This window comes from Neoarius graeffei, chromosome 10 (genome assembly GCF_027579695.1).
Source record: "Neoarius graeffei isolate fNeoGra1 chromosome 10, fNeoGra1.pri, whole genome shotgun sequence".
NCBI classification, from domain to species: domain Eukaryota; kingdom Metazoa; phylum Chordata; class Actinopteri; order Siluriformes; family Ariidae; genus Neoarius; species Neoarius graeffei.
In genome coordinates, this window is record NC_083578.1 from 18578766 (window position 1) to 18597747 (window position 18982).

An 18982-nucleotide genomic window follows, 5' to 3' on the forward strand; every position below is an offset into this window, starting at 1 on the left:
AGGGAACATTATGGTAATAAGCTTTCGGCTGAAAATTCGCCTGGACTTCAACTTTACGCCCCCATTGCCCAAGACGTTCCCCCAACGGTCAGATTTCTGCTCGCTGCCAAGAGACGCTGGCTCACATAGAAAACGCAGGACTTCGGGTCGCTTTGACGCCCTCACCACTTTTGGCCTGAATGTACCATGCGCCCCCTTTCCCATACACACCAACTATAAGAATCCCAGCATGTAAGGCTTGTTATAATCTGACTACGAAGCCTCGATATTGCAATTAAAATCTTATGCTCAATTTAAAAAAAAAAATAAATAAAGTTTTGCATGACTCTTTGTTTTACAACCCTGATTCCAAAAAAGTTGGGACAAAGTACAAATTGTAAATAAAAACGGAATGCAATGATGTGGATGTTTCAAAATTCCATATTTTATTTAGAATAGAACATAGATGACATATCAAATGTTTAAACTGAGAAAATTTATCATTTAAAGAGAAAAATTAGGTGATTTTAAATTTCATGACAACACCACATCTCAAAAAAGTTGGGACAAGGCCATGTTTCCCACTGTGAGACATCCCCTTTTCTCTTTACAACAGTCTGTAAACGTCTGGGGACTGAGGAGACAAGTTGCTCAAGTTTAGGGATAGGAATGTTAACCCATTCTTGTCTAATGTAGGATTCTAGTTGCTCAACTGTCTTAGGTCTTTTTTGTCGTATCTTCCGTTTTATGATGCGCCAAATGTTTTCTATGGGTGAAAGATCTGGACTGCAGGCTGGCCAGTTCAGTACCCGGACCCTTCTTCTACGCAGCCATGATGCTGTAATTGATGCAGTATGTGGTTTGGCATTGTCATGTTGGAAAATGCAAGGTCTTCCCTGAAAGAGACGTCATCTGGATGGGAGCATATGTTGCTCTAGAACCTGGATATACCTTTCAGCATTGATGGTGTCTTTCCAGATGTGTAAGCTGCCCATGCCACACGCACTAATGCAACCCCATACCATCAGAGATGCAGGCTTCTGAACTGAGCGCTGATGATAACTCGGGTCATCCTTCTCCTCTTTAGTCCGAATGACACGGCGTCCCTGATTTCCATAAAGAACTTCAAATTTTTGATTCGTCTGACCACAGAACAGTTTTCCACTTTGCCACAGTCCATTTTAAATGAGCCTTGGCCCAGAGAAGACGTCTGCACTTCTGGATCATGTTTAGATACGGCGGCTTCTTCTTTGAACTATAGAGTTTTAGCTGGCAACGGCGGATGGCACGGTGAATTGTGTTCACAGATAATGTTCTCTGGAAATATTCCTGAGCCCATTTTGTGATTTCCAATACAGAAGCATGCCTGTATGTGATGCAGTGCCGTCTAAGGGCCCGAAGATCACGGGCACCCAGTATGGTTTTCCGGCCTTGACCCTTACGCACAGAGATTCTTCCAGATTCTCTGAATCTTTTGATGATATTATGCACTGTAGATGATGATATGTTCAAACTCTTTGCAATTTTACACTGTCGAACTCCTTTCTGATATTGCTCCACTATTTGTCGGCGCAGAATTAGGGGGATTGGTGATCCTCTTCCCATCTTTACTTCTGAGAGCCGCTGCCACTCCAAGATGCTCTTTTTATACCCAGTCATGTTAATGACCTATTGCCAATTGACCTAATGAGTTGCAATTTGGTCCTCCAGCTGTTCCTTTTTTGTACCTTTAACTTTTCCAGCCTCTTATTGCCCCTGTCCCAACTTTTTTGAGATGTGTTGCTGTCATGAAATTTCAAATGAGCCAATATTTGGCATGAAATTTCAAAATGTCTTACTTTCGACATTTGATATGTTGTCTATGTTCTATTGTGAATACAATATCAGTTTTTTAAATTTGTAAATTATTGCATTCTGTTTTTATTTACAATTTGTACTTTGTCTCAACTTTTTTGGAATCAGGGTTGTAATTATAGCGGAGTTCATGAAAAATACTAAGAGTGGGGCAAACAGAAATGACTACAGGACTGGGAGGAAGTGTCTTCGTATGGACACGGGGTTACAAACACATTCCTGTGCACCTCGTTTCATGTGTTCGGGTTAGTTTAGTAACATGATGCTAAAATCTGTAGAAAGTGTGACATGATGTGACGTGACGTGACATGACGTGTGTCATCTTTTCACTCTCATTTAAGAATCGTATAGTGTACACACTGGCAGTGCTGATAAACATGGAGTCTGAAAGCAAATGGCTAGACAGAGAGAGAAATATAAAGACAGGTCGACAGAGATGATATCTTACTGTTTGAACGTGCGGCCGATGCCTTCTCCCTGCTTCCAGCCCATTCCTTTCAGCATGGCGAGTCCATACGCCTCGACCGGAACCTGCTCATAATCAGCTTCTGTGGACTAATATGGAGAAAGCTGATAAACACACACGTTCTGCTTCTGTAGATTAATATTCAGAAGCACTGAATTCACACCTAAGCAGCAGCAAAACCCAGTTGTACACATATGCTTATTACGCCACCTCAGGCTGCATAAAAGGTGATAATTAGCTGATTTTCGACGTGCGCTTGCTTCATTTCGCTGAACACACAAGTACAAATCTAGTGATGGTGCACTCTCCTGCACACAGAGACCGGGAAACTGCGATGGAGAGAATGAGACAGTAAGAAATATGCCGAGTAAGCAGCAGAGACCGGACAGAGCTTCATCGCTCATTTCATTAATGCACCCTTTCCCTCCCTCCCTCCCTCGCACACCCATACGCCTGCACATACCCACGTCAGTCAGCCCACACAGCATTTAACAGACCTGCTACTTGAGTACGCAGACTTGACAAACCCCGTGCTGACACAGCTGCATGCAGATGACCGGATTTGACCAGAAAGAGCCGGATTCAACAGCGTTCCCTACGTATCACTATCTGCACCAACACTGAGCCCGAAGACAAAAACATCTCAGGCAGACGCACAAGAGGTTACTGTATTCCATCCCATCCGAATACATCAGCGACATATTTCTTTCCCCCTTCACGAATGGGCTTCAGACAGAATGCAAAAAATGCTTCATGCTCTGCTTTAGGTCAGGGGTATTCAAATAGGATTTGTAAAAGTCCAGCTACATTCTTTTTTTTGCTTATTAAAGATGACTCCAGATGATCAACAGACATGACTGAATGGCGACAACAGTTACCTACATTTGGTTGATGAGCTGTCTTCAGCTAAATAATTTACATAAATGCATGCGCATTTACATCAATTTTCTGTAGTGGCTGCAAAATGTAGGTACACAAAAGATGTTCTGGTGTGCACCGGAGGTTAGTTGAAAACCCAGATTACAAGTGTCAGCGTTGTCTCTAGGGCTGTAACAATATGCGTATCGAAATCGCGATACGCAGAGCCACGATCCGTATCGCAACACAAGGTGGCAGAATCGCAGTACACCCTTTCAAACTTCTCCTCAGCCCAAAAACAGAGGCGCTTCCAAACTTCAATTTATGAATACTTTACTTTTTATTTAAATTACATTTTAAACTTACTTAAATTACTTTTATTTTTTTATATCTATTAGTAAGTCGTTTTTTCGCCGACCTGCGACAATCTTCTGCGAGTCACGCAACGTCCACACTCGCCACTGGCAGAGCGTTCATTTCTTTTAAGCGGTCGCCATTCTGGTTGCGACGCGGGGAGCGAATCTGTAAACAAGCAGCTCATTGGCTGGCTAGGTGTGCCACAAGCCAATCACAATCACTTGACCGGAAAGGCATGCAGCGTTGCCAGATTGGGCAGGTTTAGGTGCTTTTTGGCTGGTTTTGAACATATTTTGGGGTGGAAAACGTTAGCAATATCTGGCAACACTGAAAGCATGTCTGCTTGGGCGGAAGCCTTCTGCGGCAGTTACATTTTGACACGCGAGCAATGTTCCACCATAAAAATTCCGTAATTTCCATCTGTTTTCCGCGATCACAGAAAATCATTGGCCCTATGAGAGTGAGACAGTGAGAGAGCCACCCCCCCAAAAAAAAAATCTTAACGGATTTACACGATTTGGAAAAATGACTTTCAGAACCGAAAAAAACAGAGCTTCCGGCTCAACAGTATTATTTTGAGAAATAAAACAATCTTTGGATATACATTTGTTCATTTTTGCATACATATTACTCATTCTCTGCAGTGGTCTGAATTATTTGTTATTAAATAGTTAATGTAAGTAAGTAAGTCAAATTTACTACTTTAAAAAAACATTTAAAAAAAAAATCGTGGGCGTATCGAATTGTGGGTCAAAAATCGCGATACGAATCGAATTGTGAGTTGGGTGTATCGTTACAGCCCTAGTTGTCTCGGAGGAGCTCGGGCCATTATTAAAAAATGTTCTGTGGAGGAATGGAGGAACTCGATTCACAACTCTGAAGCTTACAGCTCATTTAAGTCAGTTTGCTCAGATCACAAAGTAGTGATTGCAAAAATAAAACCAAGCTTAAGAGTATCGAAATCCAAACGACAAGTAAGATACGATTGGGGTGCCTTTGCATCAAATTCCGAGTTACAAAGAAATTACGCAGTAGAAGTCTGTAACAGATTTCAAAATCTGTTTGATGAGGAAGACATCACAGAATGTTATGATCGATTTATGAAAGCTAACCAAGTAGCAATGGAGCTGTGTGTCCCAGAAAAAGCAAAGAAGAGGAGATCACCAAGGTCAACTCACCCAGAGGTAGTGAAAGCAAGGCAAGAGTTAATCGAAGCAAGTAAACACTTGGATGACGAGAATGATGAAAGTAGAGAGAGATTCGATGATGCAAAAAGAGCATTATTTAACACGTATGACCACATAAAACAGCTGGAATTGGAAGAAATGTCAAGAAGAGTCGAACAATGCCACTACGATGCAAAGTATGGAGAAGCATGGAAGGTAATAAATGAAACGACAGGGCGCAAGAAGAGCAAAGAGAGTCAGTTAAAAGGTGCCAATGCAGAAGAAAGAACAGCAGCATGGTACAACCACTTCAAAAATCTTCTTGGAAAACCCCCAGCAGTTGACAATGAAAATGGAGATGAAAGAATTCCAATAGTTTTTAGTGATCTGAATATAGATGATGGACCCTTCGTACACGAAGAGTTCTTAAAAATGAAAAGAGCATTGAAGAATAATAAAAGTGCTGGTCCAGATGGTATTCCAATGGAAGTGCTCAAGTATTGTGATAACTACATTCTTGGTTTCTGTAATAAGGTACTAATTGAAGGGAACAGACCAGAACAGTGGTCACTCTCGCACATACAACATATTCCCAAGTCAGGAAATCTCTCTATTACTGATAATTATCGTGGCATCAGCTTAACGTGTGTCATCACAAAAGTCATGAACAGGATGATACTGAACCGAATCAGGGACAAGCTAGATATGGACCCTTTTCACGTGACGTCACGACAAACGCGGCCGCCATTTTGGACGTGTACTACCAGTAGTTTACCACAGCCAGCATTGAGGAACGGCAGCAAAGAAAGTGTTTATTTTCAGCAAGACTTCCATCATGCCACTATATTGTTGTGCACCTGGATGTAGTAACCATCAACAAACAAGGCAAGGGTTATCATTTTATCGGATCCCGACGGAGAAGATGGATAGCGGCCATTAACAGATTGGCAGCCCTCGGCATACCAACGCTTGTGCAGTGACCACTTTGTTGGAGGTAAGACGAATAAAATTAGCCAGAAAAGGCATTACATTGCTGTTAACATTCTGTGGCGGCGAGTGTGTAACCAAATAGGCTAAAATAACCCATTGTAACCTCTTTGTTCTTCTGTAGTAGCTATTAGCTAGCGTTGTGTTCCTTTGCTGTTGGTAGACTGTAGGACAGATCAGAGGCAGTGTTCTACAAACAGCGCTTAATTTGAGGGGGAGCATGCCGGAGCGCGCTCCGGAACCTCGGGCGTTGGCTCCGGCAGCTATTTACACTGGATCCAGTGATCCGGCACCTCTCTTGACTATGTAACAAAAAAACAAAAAAAAACGATTGTCTTTAGGCTTGCCATCCTTCCACTTGTGAGTGGTAAGTGATCTGCGCTGGGATCTCACACACACAGCGGCTCAGTCCCGAATCGTGGCTCGTGCACTTCACTCGCGCGCTGTGTGAGCTGCGCAGGGCCGGAGTGCGCACCCTCCAGAAGGCACTCGCTGTTCAGGGCGGAGTGATTTGGAGCGCAGGATGCCTGCGGAGCCGTGTACTGGTGTTGCTGTGTGCAGACGAATCGTGTATTGGTGTTGCTGTGTGCACACTAATCGCTTTTAAAAACGTTAATCTGATGATCCGCTGATACGGTCTAATGTAAACATGGGCTAAGTGTTCAAAACAAGAGGAACGTGTATTTGTCTCTTAAATCCAGGCCGTTCCCTGTAATCTCTAACAACGGTTGGAGAAAGTAATGGCAAATAGTGAGTGCACAAACCATAGAAGGGAAACTGTACACAGCGCCAGGGCAGTGTGATGGTATGTCTACTTTTAGATTGTTTTAGCTTATCAATGAACACACTCGTCACTCGACGAGTTTCACGTCTTTACGACGGATACTTAAATGTGTGTTAGGTATTATTGTTGCAGTCTAAGCAGTCATTGTAGCAGCTAGATGAGCGAGAACCGAAAGGGTCTGTGCCATAAACCATTATTTCTGTACGGCGTTGCTAATGTGTCGTTACTGTTATTTCTCCCTCTGCTCGCCCTGTAAATGCCCTACGTCGCTGGATAGCGAAGGTATTTTCTGCATCTCGCTCCGTTTTCTTGTATGTTCTCCGTTTGTCGCCTTCCTCGCATTCAAACCAATTCGAGCCGAAGTCCGCTACATGTCCAAAATGGTGGTCGCGTTTACGAAGGTCACGTGACTGAAAAGGGTCTATACATCTAAGACCAAACCAAAATGGATTTAGACAATGTCGATCCACACTCTATCAGATTTTGGTGCTGCGTCGGATTATGGAGGAAACAAAGAACAACAATCTCTCGGCTGTGATGTGCTTTATAGATTTCAAAAAAAGTATTTGACAGTATACACAGAGGGAAAACGATGAAAATCCTTCAAGCCTACAGACTGAAAATTTTTTTGCTCACCCGGTGAACAGGAAACGGATTTTTTTTTTTTTTTAAGGATGGCCTCGGCTGACTGATGCAAGACTATGCAGTGAGGTAATGTTGGCAGGTAGCAAACTAGAGATCATCGATAGCTTCGTATACCTTGGTGATGGTATCTGCCCAGGAAGTGGTTGTGAACTGGCAAAGATTATCAGAACTCGTTCTGCTTGGGGAAAGTTTAAAGAGCTGCTGCCATGGTTAACCTGCAAAGCTGTCTCACTTCATACCCATGGTCAACTATACAGCAGTTGTGTACGTAGCACCATGTTATACGGTTCTGAATGTTGGGCACTCCGAAGACGGCTTGAGCGTAATGAAAGAGCCATGCGTTTATGGATGTGCAATGTCAAAAGAGGAACACGAATTAGCACGTCTTCTCTTCTGCGGATGCTGAACCTCCGTCGCCTTGACGCTGTCCTCAGATGCAATCGTCTCCGTCGGTTTGGACACGTCCAACGCAGTAATTCTCGGATCAACAGACGCACTGCCTTGGAAGTTGAAGGAGTGAACAACCGTGGCCGACCTCGAAAAAGCTGGAAAGAATCTGTCCGTGCTGACTTGAAGCTATGGAATATCACAGAGGAGGCAACTCAAGACCGTGCTGAATGGAGAGCTCTGCTGAAGACTGCTAGTCATACACACGTCTGACGTGTCAACTGACGCAAAACGGATAGTGAGCGAGTGGGTGATGTGATTGGATAAACAGGGGATCTGTTACACAAGAGTTCATGCTTGTAAAACTAGAGTAGCTGAACTACAGCCATGTTTTTCCCTCCCGAATACTTGGAAAGCCTCAAGAGGGGGCACTATGCGTATCTGCATTTAGGCCTGTGTATTCGATATACAGTCACAAATACACTGCCCTACCCCAAAAAAAAAACGGTTGCGCACTAATATTTGGTTGGCCCGCCTTTAGCTTTGATTACAGCATGCATTCGCCGTGGCATCGTTTCGATAAACTTGTGCAACGTCACAACATTTATTTCAGTCCAGAGTTGTATTAATTTTGCACAGAGAGCTTGTGTTGAGGATGGGAGAGTCGAACCACTGCGTAAAGTCTTCTCCATCCAGCACATCCCAAAGATTCTCAAATGGGGTTAAGGTCAGGACTCTGTGGTGGCCAATTCATGTGTAAAACGATTCCTCATGCTTCCTGAACCACACTTTCACAACCTGAGCCCCAATTTTATGCCCGTGCTATCAGGGAAGAAGAAAAGCCAGTGATGTGATAACCTGGTTATTCAGGTCGACAGCTGACTTCATTTTATTGCCCCATAACGTTGCTGAGCCTCGACCTGACCAACTGAAGCAACCCCAGATCATAATGCTGCCTCCAGAGCTGCGTACAGTGGCCACGATGCATCGCCTCATGTGCTTCCCTTCTTACCCTGACACACCCACCACTCCGGACTCTTCAGACCACATGCCCTTTTCCATTGCTCCAGAGTCCAATCTTTATGCTCCCTAGCCAGTTGAAGCCTTTTCTCCTGATTAGTCCCACTAACGAGTGGTTTTCTTATGGCCACACAGCTGTTTAGTCTCAATCCTGTCAGCTCTCATCACATTATGAGTGTGGAAACGCTCTTACTTTCACTATTAAACATAGCCGTGAGATCTACTGTCGATTTTTTTCACGCTTCGACTTCACCAAGCATTTAAGTGATCTCTGATCATGGTCAGTCAGGATCTTTTTCCAACCACATTTTGCCACGAAGTTGATGCTTCAACACTATCCTTCCAGGTTTTAATAAGGCCAAGAAAAAATAATTGTTTGTTTCCTATTACATCTTGAAAAAAAATAGGGTAGGTAGGTAGGTCTTTTTATTTTATTTTTTTTTAATCACACAAAATACCGGGTAGGTAGTTTTTTTTTTTTTTAATAAATTTTAGGTGTGGGACAAACAGTGGCACATAGTGGGGAAGTGTCATTCTGTGACTCAACCATCCAGAACCAGGCCTAAGAAAACCAGTGAAATGGCGCCCACAACAAGCAAACTTACCCCGTCTTCTTCACAGAAACAAAAGCTCTGCCGCCCGCCATGAGCACTTGGAATGCATTATTTGTCACCTTTGTTGCCTCTACTTTTGCGTCCTCGTGTACTTTTAGTATTTTTGTTTTGATAGCTAACATTTTTTTGAAACTCCGGCTTCCGTTTACATTCAAATGTCAGTGCCCGCAAGCCAAAATTGCTGAGCAGGCTTTCCAACGTGACTTCCATCGTGATATCGATACCGCCGTTAGCCTGGGCGCTGTGTGTATACTGTTTGCATGACTCGTCCAGCGGAGGATGATAATGTTCGTAGAGTCCTTTTACAGTTGAAAACTTATAAAATGAACTTATTGTCTTACAATCTTCCGTGTGGTCGCAACCGATCACGGTAATCGAGAACACTTCGTTGGCCGCCATGATGCCTAGCGTTGTGTACAACACAAGCCGGAGTTTCCCGGAAAGAGGTCATGACGTCAGATTGAGGCCGTGAGAAATCAATGAGTGTTTCTTGTCCAATATATGCGTTTTAGAATTAGTCACTTGTCAGATCGACAATATTATGTAAATCGTAATGCAGATTTTTTTTTTTTTTTCAAAATTTATTGTTGGTCGGCGAAAATACATTTTTTTTAAACATCTAACAAAAAAGTCTAGGGTCGGGGCATTTTTTAAACGGTCGGTCGGGTAACCAGAAACAATTATTTTTTCTTGGCCTAATACGTTCGACAGTTCTTAATCAAATTCCAGTCATTTCAGTAATCTCCTTAGTTGTTTTCTTTGCTTGATGCAGGCCAATAATTTGACCCTTCTGAAGCACAGTAACATCTTTTCCATGAGCAACAGGTTTAAGAAAGGAGAAGCTACTCACTGCATCAGTTAGAGTGAAAAGAATTGTTGCCAGCTGAAACACATTAATCACTGCAGTAATTATCCAATCAAAAGGCTCTTATGCATTTACTTATTTAAATCCAAATGGCGACTTTTTTTTTTTGGCCAGGCAGTGTACATCTTTGAAGTGATTCTCCCTACTCTGATTACTTCCATACCATGCAGATCCTGACAGAAAGCGCAGTCCTGGCTAATAATTAGCAAAGCATCTTAATACCGTGTTCTGTGACCTTTTATACACTCATTTCAATACTAGATCACCTCAATGTCCACCATTCATCCAAATTCCAATATCGGACTTAATATTTGACTTGAAAATTTTTTAAATATTTGAAGTGTTTATGCTACGGTTGGGTAATATGCATAAGCATTATATCCCATTCCTGCTTAACTCCAATAATATACTACAGTAAACTCCTACAATTACAGTGGGGCAAAAAAGTATTTAGTCAGCCACCAATTGTGCAAGTTCTCCCACTTAAAAAGATGAGAGGGGCCTGGAATTTTCATCATAGGTACACTTCAACTATGAGAGACAGAATGGGGGAAAGAATCCAGGAAATCACATTGTAGGATTTTTAATGAATTAATTGGTAAATTCCTCGGTAAAATAAGTATTTGGTCACCTACAAACAAGCAAGATTTCTGGCTCTCACAGACCTGTAACAACTTCTTTAAGAGGCTCCTCTGTCCTCCACTCGTTACCTGTATTAATGGCACCTGTTTGAACTCGTTATCAGTATAAAAGACACCTGTCCACAACCTCAAACAGTCACACTCCAAACTCCACTATGGCCAAGACCAAAGAGCTGTCAAAGGACACCAGAAACAAAATTGTAGACCTGCACCAGGCTGGGAAGACTGAATCTGCAATAGGTAAGCAGCTTGGTGTGAAGAAATCAACTGTGGGAGCAATTATTAGAAAATGGAAGACATACAAGACCACTGATAATCTCCCTCGATCTGGGGCTCCACGCAAGATCTCACCCCGTGGGGTCAAAATGATCACAAGAACAGTGAGCAAAAATCCCAGAACCACACGGGGGGACCTAGTGAATGACCTGCAGAGAGCTGGGACCCAAGTAACAAAGGCTACCATCAGTAACACACTACGCCGCCAGGGACTCAAATCCTGCAGTGCCAGACGTGTCCCCCTGCTTAAGCCAGTACATGTCCAGGCCCGTCTGAAGTTTGCTAGAGAGCATTTGGATGATCCAGAAGAGGATTGGGAGAATGTCATATGCAGGGGTGATAGCGTTCCGGCGCGCCGCGGCTGGGGAAAAAATGCGCAGATAGACAGTAAAGGGAAAATTCCCTTTACTGTCTATCTGCGCATCTCAGAATGACACAGGACAATGGGCGAACTAGATTTTTTTTTTCTTTTTCCCCAGCCACGGCGCGCCGGAACGCTATCACCCCTGCATATGGTCAGATGAAACCAAAACAGAACTTTTTGGTAAAAACTCAACTTGTGTTTGGAGAAGAAAGAATGCCGAGTTGCAGCCAAAGAACACCATACCTACTGTGAAGCATGGGGGTGGAAACATCATGCTTTGGGGCTGTTTTTCTGCAAAGGGACCAGGACGACTGATCCGTGTAAAGGAAAGAATGAATGGGGCCATGTATTGTGAGATTTTGAGTGAAAACCTCCTTCCATCAGCAAGGGCATTGAAGATGAAACGTGGCTGGGTCTTTCAGCATGACAATGATCCCAAACACACCGCCCGGGCAACGAAGGAGTGGCTTCGTAAGAAGCATTTCAAGGTCCTGGAGTGGCCTAGCCAGTCTCCAGATCTCAACCCCATAGAAAAGCTTTGGAGGGAGTTGAAAGTCCGTGTTGCCCAGCGACAGCCCCAAAACATCACTGCTCTAGAGGAGATCTGCATGGAGGAATGGGCCAAAATACCAGCAACAGTGTGTGAAAACCTTGTGAAGACTTACAGAAAACGTTTGACCTCTGTCATTGCCAACAAAGGGTATATAACAAAGTATTGAGATGCACTTTTGTTATTGGCCAAATACTTATTTTCCACCATAATTTGCAAATAAAGTCTTTAAAAATCAGACAATGTGATTTGCTGGATTTTTTTCTCATTCTGTCTCTCATAGTTGAGGTATACCCATGATGAAAATTACAGGCCTCTCTCATCTTTTTAAGTGGGAGAACTTGCACAATTGGTGACTGACTAAATACTTTTTTGCCCCACTGTATATTATATTATCTTATAATATTGTAATTATAGATGACCATTTGCTCCAAATGACCCACAAGTACATTTGTATTAAAACACACCCTTTCATCATCATTAGATACTACTTATCTTTTTTGTTTTACTCCTTTGAGTCCTGACTCACCGACTCGGGCCGGAGGTCCACTTTGACGTGTTCTCCGTCTTCGAAGCCCTGCGGCACCTGGTTCTGCATGAGCAGCGGGATGGCCAGGTTCGGGTCGCACTGGGGGCCATTCTTCCATAGTTCCTGCTGCTTTTGAGATTCTGAGAGCGGAGGGAAGCAACATCGAGGAGACATTCAAGCAAGAATATGACATTTAGTGCTTTTGTGCCATCATGGTATGTAGGTATAAATAAATAAATAAATGAGCAATATTCTGATGTTTGTCAGGCCAGTACGATTTGCAAGAACATCCCAATAGGAAATAATTACATCCACCGCAAGTATTACAGCCAGAAAAAGCAATACATATACATTTCTAATCAACACTACACCAACCAACCTTAAAAACAACATTATCCTGAAATACATTTCATTTTCCCTTTTATTAACTGGGTTCTAGGGTTAGCATTTAGCAGACGATTTATTATACAGTGACTGATCTGTTGTCGAACTGGAAACCATATCCTCATGTTAGTGCACTAGTCTTAAAGGGGAACTGAATGCAAATTTATCATCATCAAAATTCTATTTCTCATTTTATTAAATATAGGAATGCATTTTTGGTAGCTGTTTTGTCACTGCTATATGAGTGTTTGAAATATGCTATGTAGTACGTCAGCCCATATGTCAGAGCGATAGCCGTAAACGAGATTCGTTGAGACCTGTGCGAGACGTCGTAGGACGGAAGCAAAACGTACAGCGGAAATCAAAGTGACCGACATCTGCCAACGTTAACCCTGTGTCCGAAATCACTCACTCGTTCACTACTCCCTACATAAATTACTATATAGAGGAAAACTGCTTTCGGACACTTGTCCGTCACGCTGGTATTTACGTCATGACTGTCGCATAAATTAAAACGTGCAGATCAGTCAGCTGATGGGTTTTCAAAATAATAAAATAAATGCATGTGTTTTTGTGATAAGTACATATTATACTGAGCACATTTCCCACATTAATAAATAAAAAGTACCTGCATCTTTCAGTTTTTTTAAATCAAGGCTGAATACTTTCTTCTTTCCTGCTGCCTTTTATTAAATCAAATTTCGCTACGTTCACACTGCAAGGCTTAATGCTCAATTCCGATTTTTTTGTGAAATCCGATTTCTTTGTGAGGTCGTTCACATTAACAAATATATGCGACTTGTATGTGATCCTCAGTATGAACGAAAAGCGACCTAAAAGTGTTCCGCATGCGCATTGCGGGATACGACGACGTCACACACAGTGAGCATGGCCAGTGTTTACGGAAGTAAAACCGCCCGGTTGCGGTATGACCCATCCAATCTAGCTTGAATAGCTGTATCCCCCCAAATGGAAATCAGCTCCCTAACCTCTGCGTCCTTCCATTGAGAAGATTCAGAACCTTCACAGCCCGAAGCGTCCCTCGCATTGATGTCATGCGCAGGGGCGCAGATACGTTTTTTGAACTGGGGGGGGACAAAGCTGCCAGCAAACCAACCCCAACCCCGATATGCCTGTCAAACTTGTTGTGGGTTACCATAGCAACCAAGCTCAAGCTTGCAACCTGTGCAGTCTGCGCAGCTCAACCAACCGAATATCAGTCTTTGTTTTGTGTGAGTTGTTGCAACTATGTATACACTGCTGTGCACCTCAATAAACCGAATGGTAATTAGTCTTTTGATTTTTCCGTGAGGTTTGCCTTATGCAAAGAAAGACAGCATAGACGTTTTTTCCTCCCTATAAGTGGGGGGGACCGAGCGAGGTGAATTTAAATCTGGGTGGGACGAGTCCCCCCCTCTATCTGCACCCGTGATTATGCGCCATGTTGTTGTAACTTTTTTTTGAGAGACCCGCCGCCTACTTCAGCGCAGAATAGTGACGTTTGTGGCTTGTTGATGACGTGTAAGTCGGATGAATGCGACCTGGCGGTTCAGACTGAAGTCGCATATGAAAAGAGCGGATAGGAATCGGAATTAGGACCACATATCCAAACGGCCTGGGTCGGATTTGAAAAAATCGGATCTGTGTCGTTCATATTGTCAATAAAAGATCGGATACAGGTCACATATGGGCGAAAAGATCGGATTTGAGTCACTTCAGCCTGCAGTGTGAACGTAGCCTTTGAGACTTTTAATTTGATTTCTTTCAGTGCGGACAGCACTACAAAATGGCGTCCCCACTATACAGTGCCCTATATAGTGAGTCAGGAGTGATTTCAGACACAGGGGTTGTTAAAAGACGCGCGCCCTCTTTTGAAGGCTGAAGTAATCAAGCCGGAAGTTTTGCTTGTTTTTGATAGCAATCAGGAAAGTTTGAAAAAAGTAGGCAGTAATCGTCGTCATTTAAACTTGTTTTTGTGCAATATTTCGTTTGGAAAGCAGTTTTCAAAATGACGGCGCCGACACCTGACGTCTCGAAGTCTCGCCCAAGTCTTGTTGTGACGCCTGCCGTGGACCAAACGAACTACGTTAGGCCGATAAGTATAATATTTAATTGCAATTAGTTGCCAATACGAGTCACGATACAAGGTTACTAAAACCGAAAACGTAATTGAATAACACTTTAATTAGGAAATAAACCAAGTTTAAAAATGACTTCAGTTCTCCTTTAAGCTACTGCCAAGATAATCTCAGTTCTGACAAGTCCAAAGATTTAAGGAGGCAAGCATCATTTTGCAGCAATTCATAACCATAAAACAAATCGTGATTTATCTCGGAGTTACACAAACTGCACACTGAAGCTCACTTTTATTCTGGAGCATGAGGTAGAAAAGCATGAAAATACACCTTCAATGAGCTCTTTGATGGCCTGAGACTCCACAGAGTCGTCCTGTTCGGATGGAGCTTCTTTCCCGTCCTCCTGCTTCACCTTTTCGTGTCTGTACCAGCGATTCTTCTGGATCAGGGGAATGATGAGCTCTTTAGGTTTCTCCACTGGCTTGGTGCTGCGTGGAGGAGTGAAAGGCAAAGCAAATTTTATGATCATTGAGCAGCTAAGACATCTGCAGAAAATCATTGCTGGAGAGGATCATGGAACCATACGAAGCCTCATCCTCAGGTTGAAGATATGGTTAATAAAATATATTACACAGTGTGTTTACACTCAGGAGAGCACACAAATGTCAGGAACATCTCGGCTGAAGTCGTAATTTAGGTTAAGCCTAGGACTCGAGGACTACAGGACTAGAAATTATTGCTGCAAGTTATATCTCAGTACTTTAACCTGCCATTTGCATTATTAATTTATTGCACAAAATGGACCACTTAAATTGTTGCACAAACTAGGCCACTTATTACTGCATATATAAACATCTGTACATGTGGGTTAACTACTGCTAACCATACATACAATCTTATATACTCTAATCCTGTCCACGTCCCCTGTTGCCCCTTTTCCACCAAAGCAGTTCCAGGGCTGGTTCGGGGCCAGTGCTTAGTTTGGAACCAGGTTTTCTGTTTCCACTGACAAAGAACTGGCTCTGGGGCCAGAAAAACCGGTTCCAGGCTAGCACCAACTCTCTGCTGGGCCAGAGGAAAGAACCGCTTACGTCAGCGGGGGCGGAGTTGTTAAGACCAACAACAATAACAAGACCGCGAAAGATCACCATTTTTAAGCGACGAGAAGCAGCAGCTGTACAAATGCGAAGTCAACCATTATTGTTGTTGTTGCTTCGATGTTCGCGCCAAGGTTTATGCAAACGCAGCGACGTAACTGACGTGGCTCCCCTTAGCACCCCGAGCTATGGAAAAGCAAACTGGTTCTCAGCTGGCTCGCAAGTTTAACGAGTTGTGAACCAGCCCTGGAACTGACTTGGTGGAAAAGGGGTATCTGTAAATATGCATTTAAATTTTTTTTTACAAACATCTGTATATCGTCACCGTCCACCACTGTAAAATCTGGAACATATAGTATCACTATGCTGTGGTACTTATTTCTGGCACTTATACCGTATTTGCATTTCTGATTAGACGCTAACTGCATTTCTTTGGCTTTGTACCTGTACTCTGCACAATGACAATTTCACCAATACCCAACTCTTTAAAGGGGTTTCTGTGGACCTTTGTGAATGATTTACCCAGAAAAAAAGAGCAGGGAGGATTGAGAATTGAGCAGCTGTGGTTTGTTCACACTCGATGCTAAAACCTGACACGTTCTAGCAACCATCACAAAGATGCCTCCTTACCCAGGCATAAACAACACAGGATGAAGAAGAAACAGCCTTTATTTGGTCACATGTACACTCGAGGCACAGTGAGATTCTTCCTCTGCGTTTAACCCAGCCGAAGCACTGAACATACAAGTAAGCAATGAGCGCACACACATACCCAGAGCAGTGGGCAGCTACGCTACAGCGCCCGGGGAGCAGTTGGGGGTTAGGTGCCTTGCTCAAGGTCACTTCAGCCATTACACAAAGGGAGGAGAAAATCCCCTCATAGTTTTCCTGCCGGTCCCAGGAATCAAACCAGTGACCCTTTGAACCCAAGGCTGCTTCTTGAACCTTCAGGCAATGGCTGCTCCTAAAGTTATGTGAAAGGGGAGAGCGCGAATGCAGTCCCCACTATCAAAAATTATGCGATCGAGACTCCTGCATTTGAGGAATTCGCAAAAGGTCAGCACAGCCTGAGTGCAGTGGCTGGGCCTCACTTTGGGCAAACCACCTTCTTGATGGTGTCTCCCATAACCCGGTACGGAAAGTAAGGCAAGGACTTTTGCTGATCTTTTGAAGATGACTTGAATCAAATAAAGCTATCTGAAACAGAATTAAGAAAATCATGTAATGCCTTCTAAAGTCACAGATGGTGTTTTAGCCTCACACACAAGATCGTTTTTCATTCATTTTAGACTGGAACAAGACAAAGCCATAGTCAAACTTAGTTCAATTTAATGATGGGGATAAGACACCTGAAGATGGGGCTAAACCACCATAAACCTAGCTAGCTAGCTAACTACCTACCTACCTATATCTCATTATCCCAGGTTAGCCTGTAGCATTAGCTTACCTTTTTAATTCCTTCCCCTCAACTCCTGTTAAAAAATTGCGCTCTTCTTCTTGCTCAATTTTGACTTTATCTTTTTGCTAAACCACCATAAACTCATCTAGCTAGCTAAATAAATAAATAAATAAATAGCTAGCTTGCTACATCTCGTTATCCCAGGTTAGCTCGTAGCATTAGCTTACCTTTTGAATTCCTTCCCCTCGACTCCTGTTAAAAAAATCTCGCTCTTCTTCTCTCTCAGTTTTGACTTTATCTTTTTGCTAAACCACCATAAACTCATCTAGCTAGCCAGCTAGCTAACTAACTAAATAAATAGCTATATCTCATTATCCCAGGTTAGCTCGTAGCATTAGCTTGCCTTTTTAATTCCTTCCCCTCAACTCCTGTTAAAAAATCTCGCTCTTCTTCTCGCAGCTTTGACTTTATCTTTTTGCTAAACCACCATAAACTCATCTAGCTAGCTAAATAAATAAATAGCTAGCTACATCTCATTATCCCAGGTTAGCTCGTAACATTAGCTTACCTTTTTAATTCCTTCCCCTCGACTCCTGTTAAAAAATCTCGCTCTTCTCTCAATTTTGACTTTATCTTTTTGCTAAACCACCATAAACTCATCTAGCTAACTAACTAACTAAATAAATAGCTATATCTCATTATCCCAGGTTAGCTCGTAGCATTAGCTTGCCTTTTTAGCTCCTTCCCCTCAACTCCTGTTAAAAAATCTCGCTCTTCTTCTCAGTTTTGACTTTATCTTTTTGCTAAACCACCATAAACTCATCTAGCTAGCTAAATAAATAAATAAAAGCTATATCTCATTATCCCAGGTTAGCTCGTAGCATTAGCTTGCCTTTTTAGCTCCTTCCTCTCGACTCCTGTTAAAAAATCTCGCTCTTCTCTCAATTTTGACTTTATCTTTTTGCTAAACCACCATAAACTCATCTAGCTAGCTAGCTAACTAAATAAATAGCTAGCTATATCTCATTATCCCAGGTTAGCTCGTAGCATTAGCTTACCTTTTGAATTCCTTCCCCTCAACTCCTGTTAAAAAATCTCGCTCTTCTTCTTGCTCAGTTTTGACTTTATCTTTTTGCTAAACCACCATAAACTCATCTAGCTAGCTAACTAACTAACTAAATAAGTAAATAGCTAGCTATCTCTCATTATCCCAGGTTAGCTCGTAGCATTAGCTTACCTTTTTAGCTCCTTCCCCTCGACTCCTGTTAAAAAATCTCGCTCTTCTTCTTGCTCAGTTTTGACTTTATTTATCTTTTTGCTAAAACCGAAAGAAATTGGACCAGGTTTTGTTTCTCCATCTCCGTTCTTTAATGGTTCTTCGTTATCGCTGCGATGTTGTTGCGGCTCCGACGACGACATGTTTGGTGCTTATTGGCGTCCCTCACAAGACTTCTGGGTAATGTAGTTTTCATTGCATGTTATTGTGCATCTAGTAATGTAACGTTACAATACATTTCCCAGAATGCACCTCAATGTGTTCCAGAAGTGCATGAGGAAACGCGAATGCCATCTGAGAATCAGAATCATGTTTATTGGCCTTTTTGTTGACACACAAGGAATTTGGTTCCGGCAGTAGGTGTCTCACTAGTGATACTGAAAAAAAAAGGGGGGGGGGGGGGGGGGGT

General features: G+C 42.7%; 1 protein-coding gene and 1 non-coding gene across 2 annotated transcripts in view; both read right to left on the reverse strand.

Annotated features, from left to right (window-relative positions):
* The window catches only part of gpkow (G patch domain and KOW motifs), a 40245-nt gene extending 21511 nt beyond the window's left edge, over nt 1-18734 (reverse strand). The window contains exons 1-4 of the mRNA XM_060931433.1: nt 18535-18734; nt 15132-15289; nt 12343-12482; nt 2282-2388 (exon numbers count right to left, since the gene is read on the reverse strand). Coding sequence (XP_060787416.1) covers nt 2282-2388; nt 12343-12482; nt 15132-15289; nt 18535-18716 — 587 coding nt within the window. The 5' untranslated portion in view covers nt 18717-18734. The remainder of the gene's footprint in view (nt 1-2281; nt 2389-12342; nt 12483-15131; nt 15290-18534) is intronic.
* Nucleotides 16877-17038, reverse strand: LOC132893575 (U1 spliceosomal RNA). The gene has a single exon (XR_009655571.1). It is a non-coding gene; the product is annotated as a U1 spliceosomal RNA (small nuclear RNA).
* Nucleotides 18735-18982: the final 248 nt, after the last annotated feature.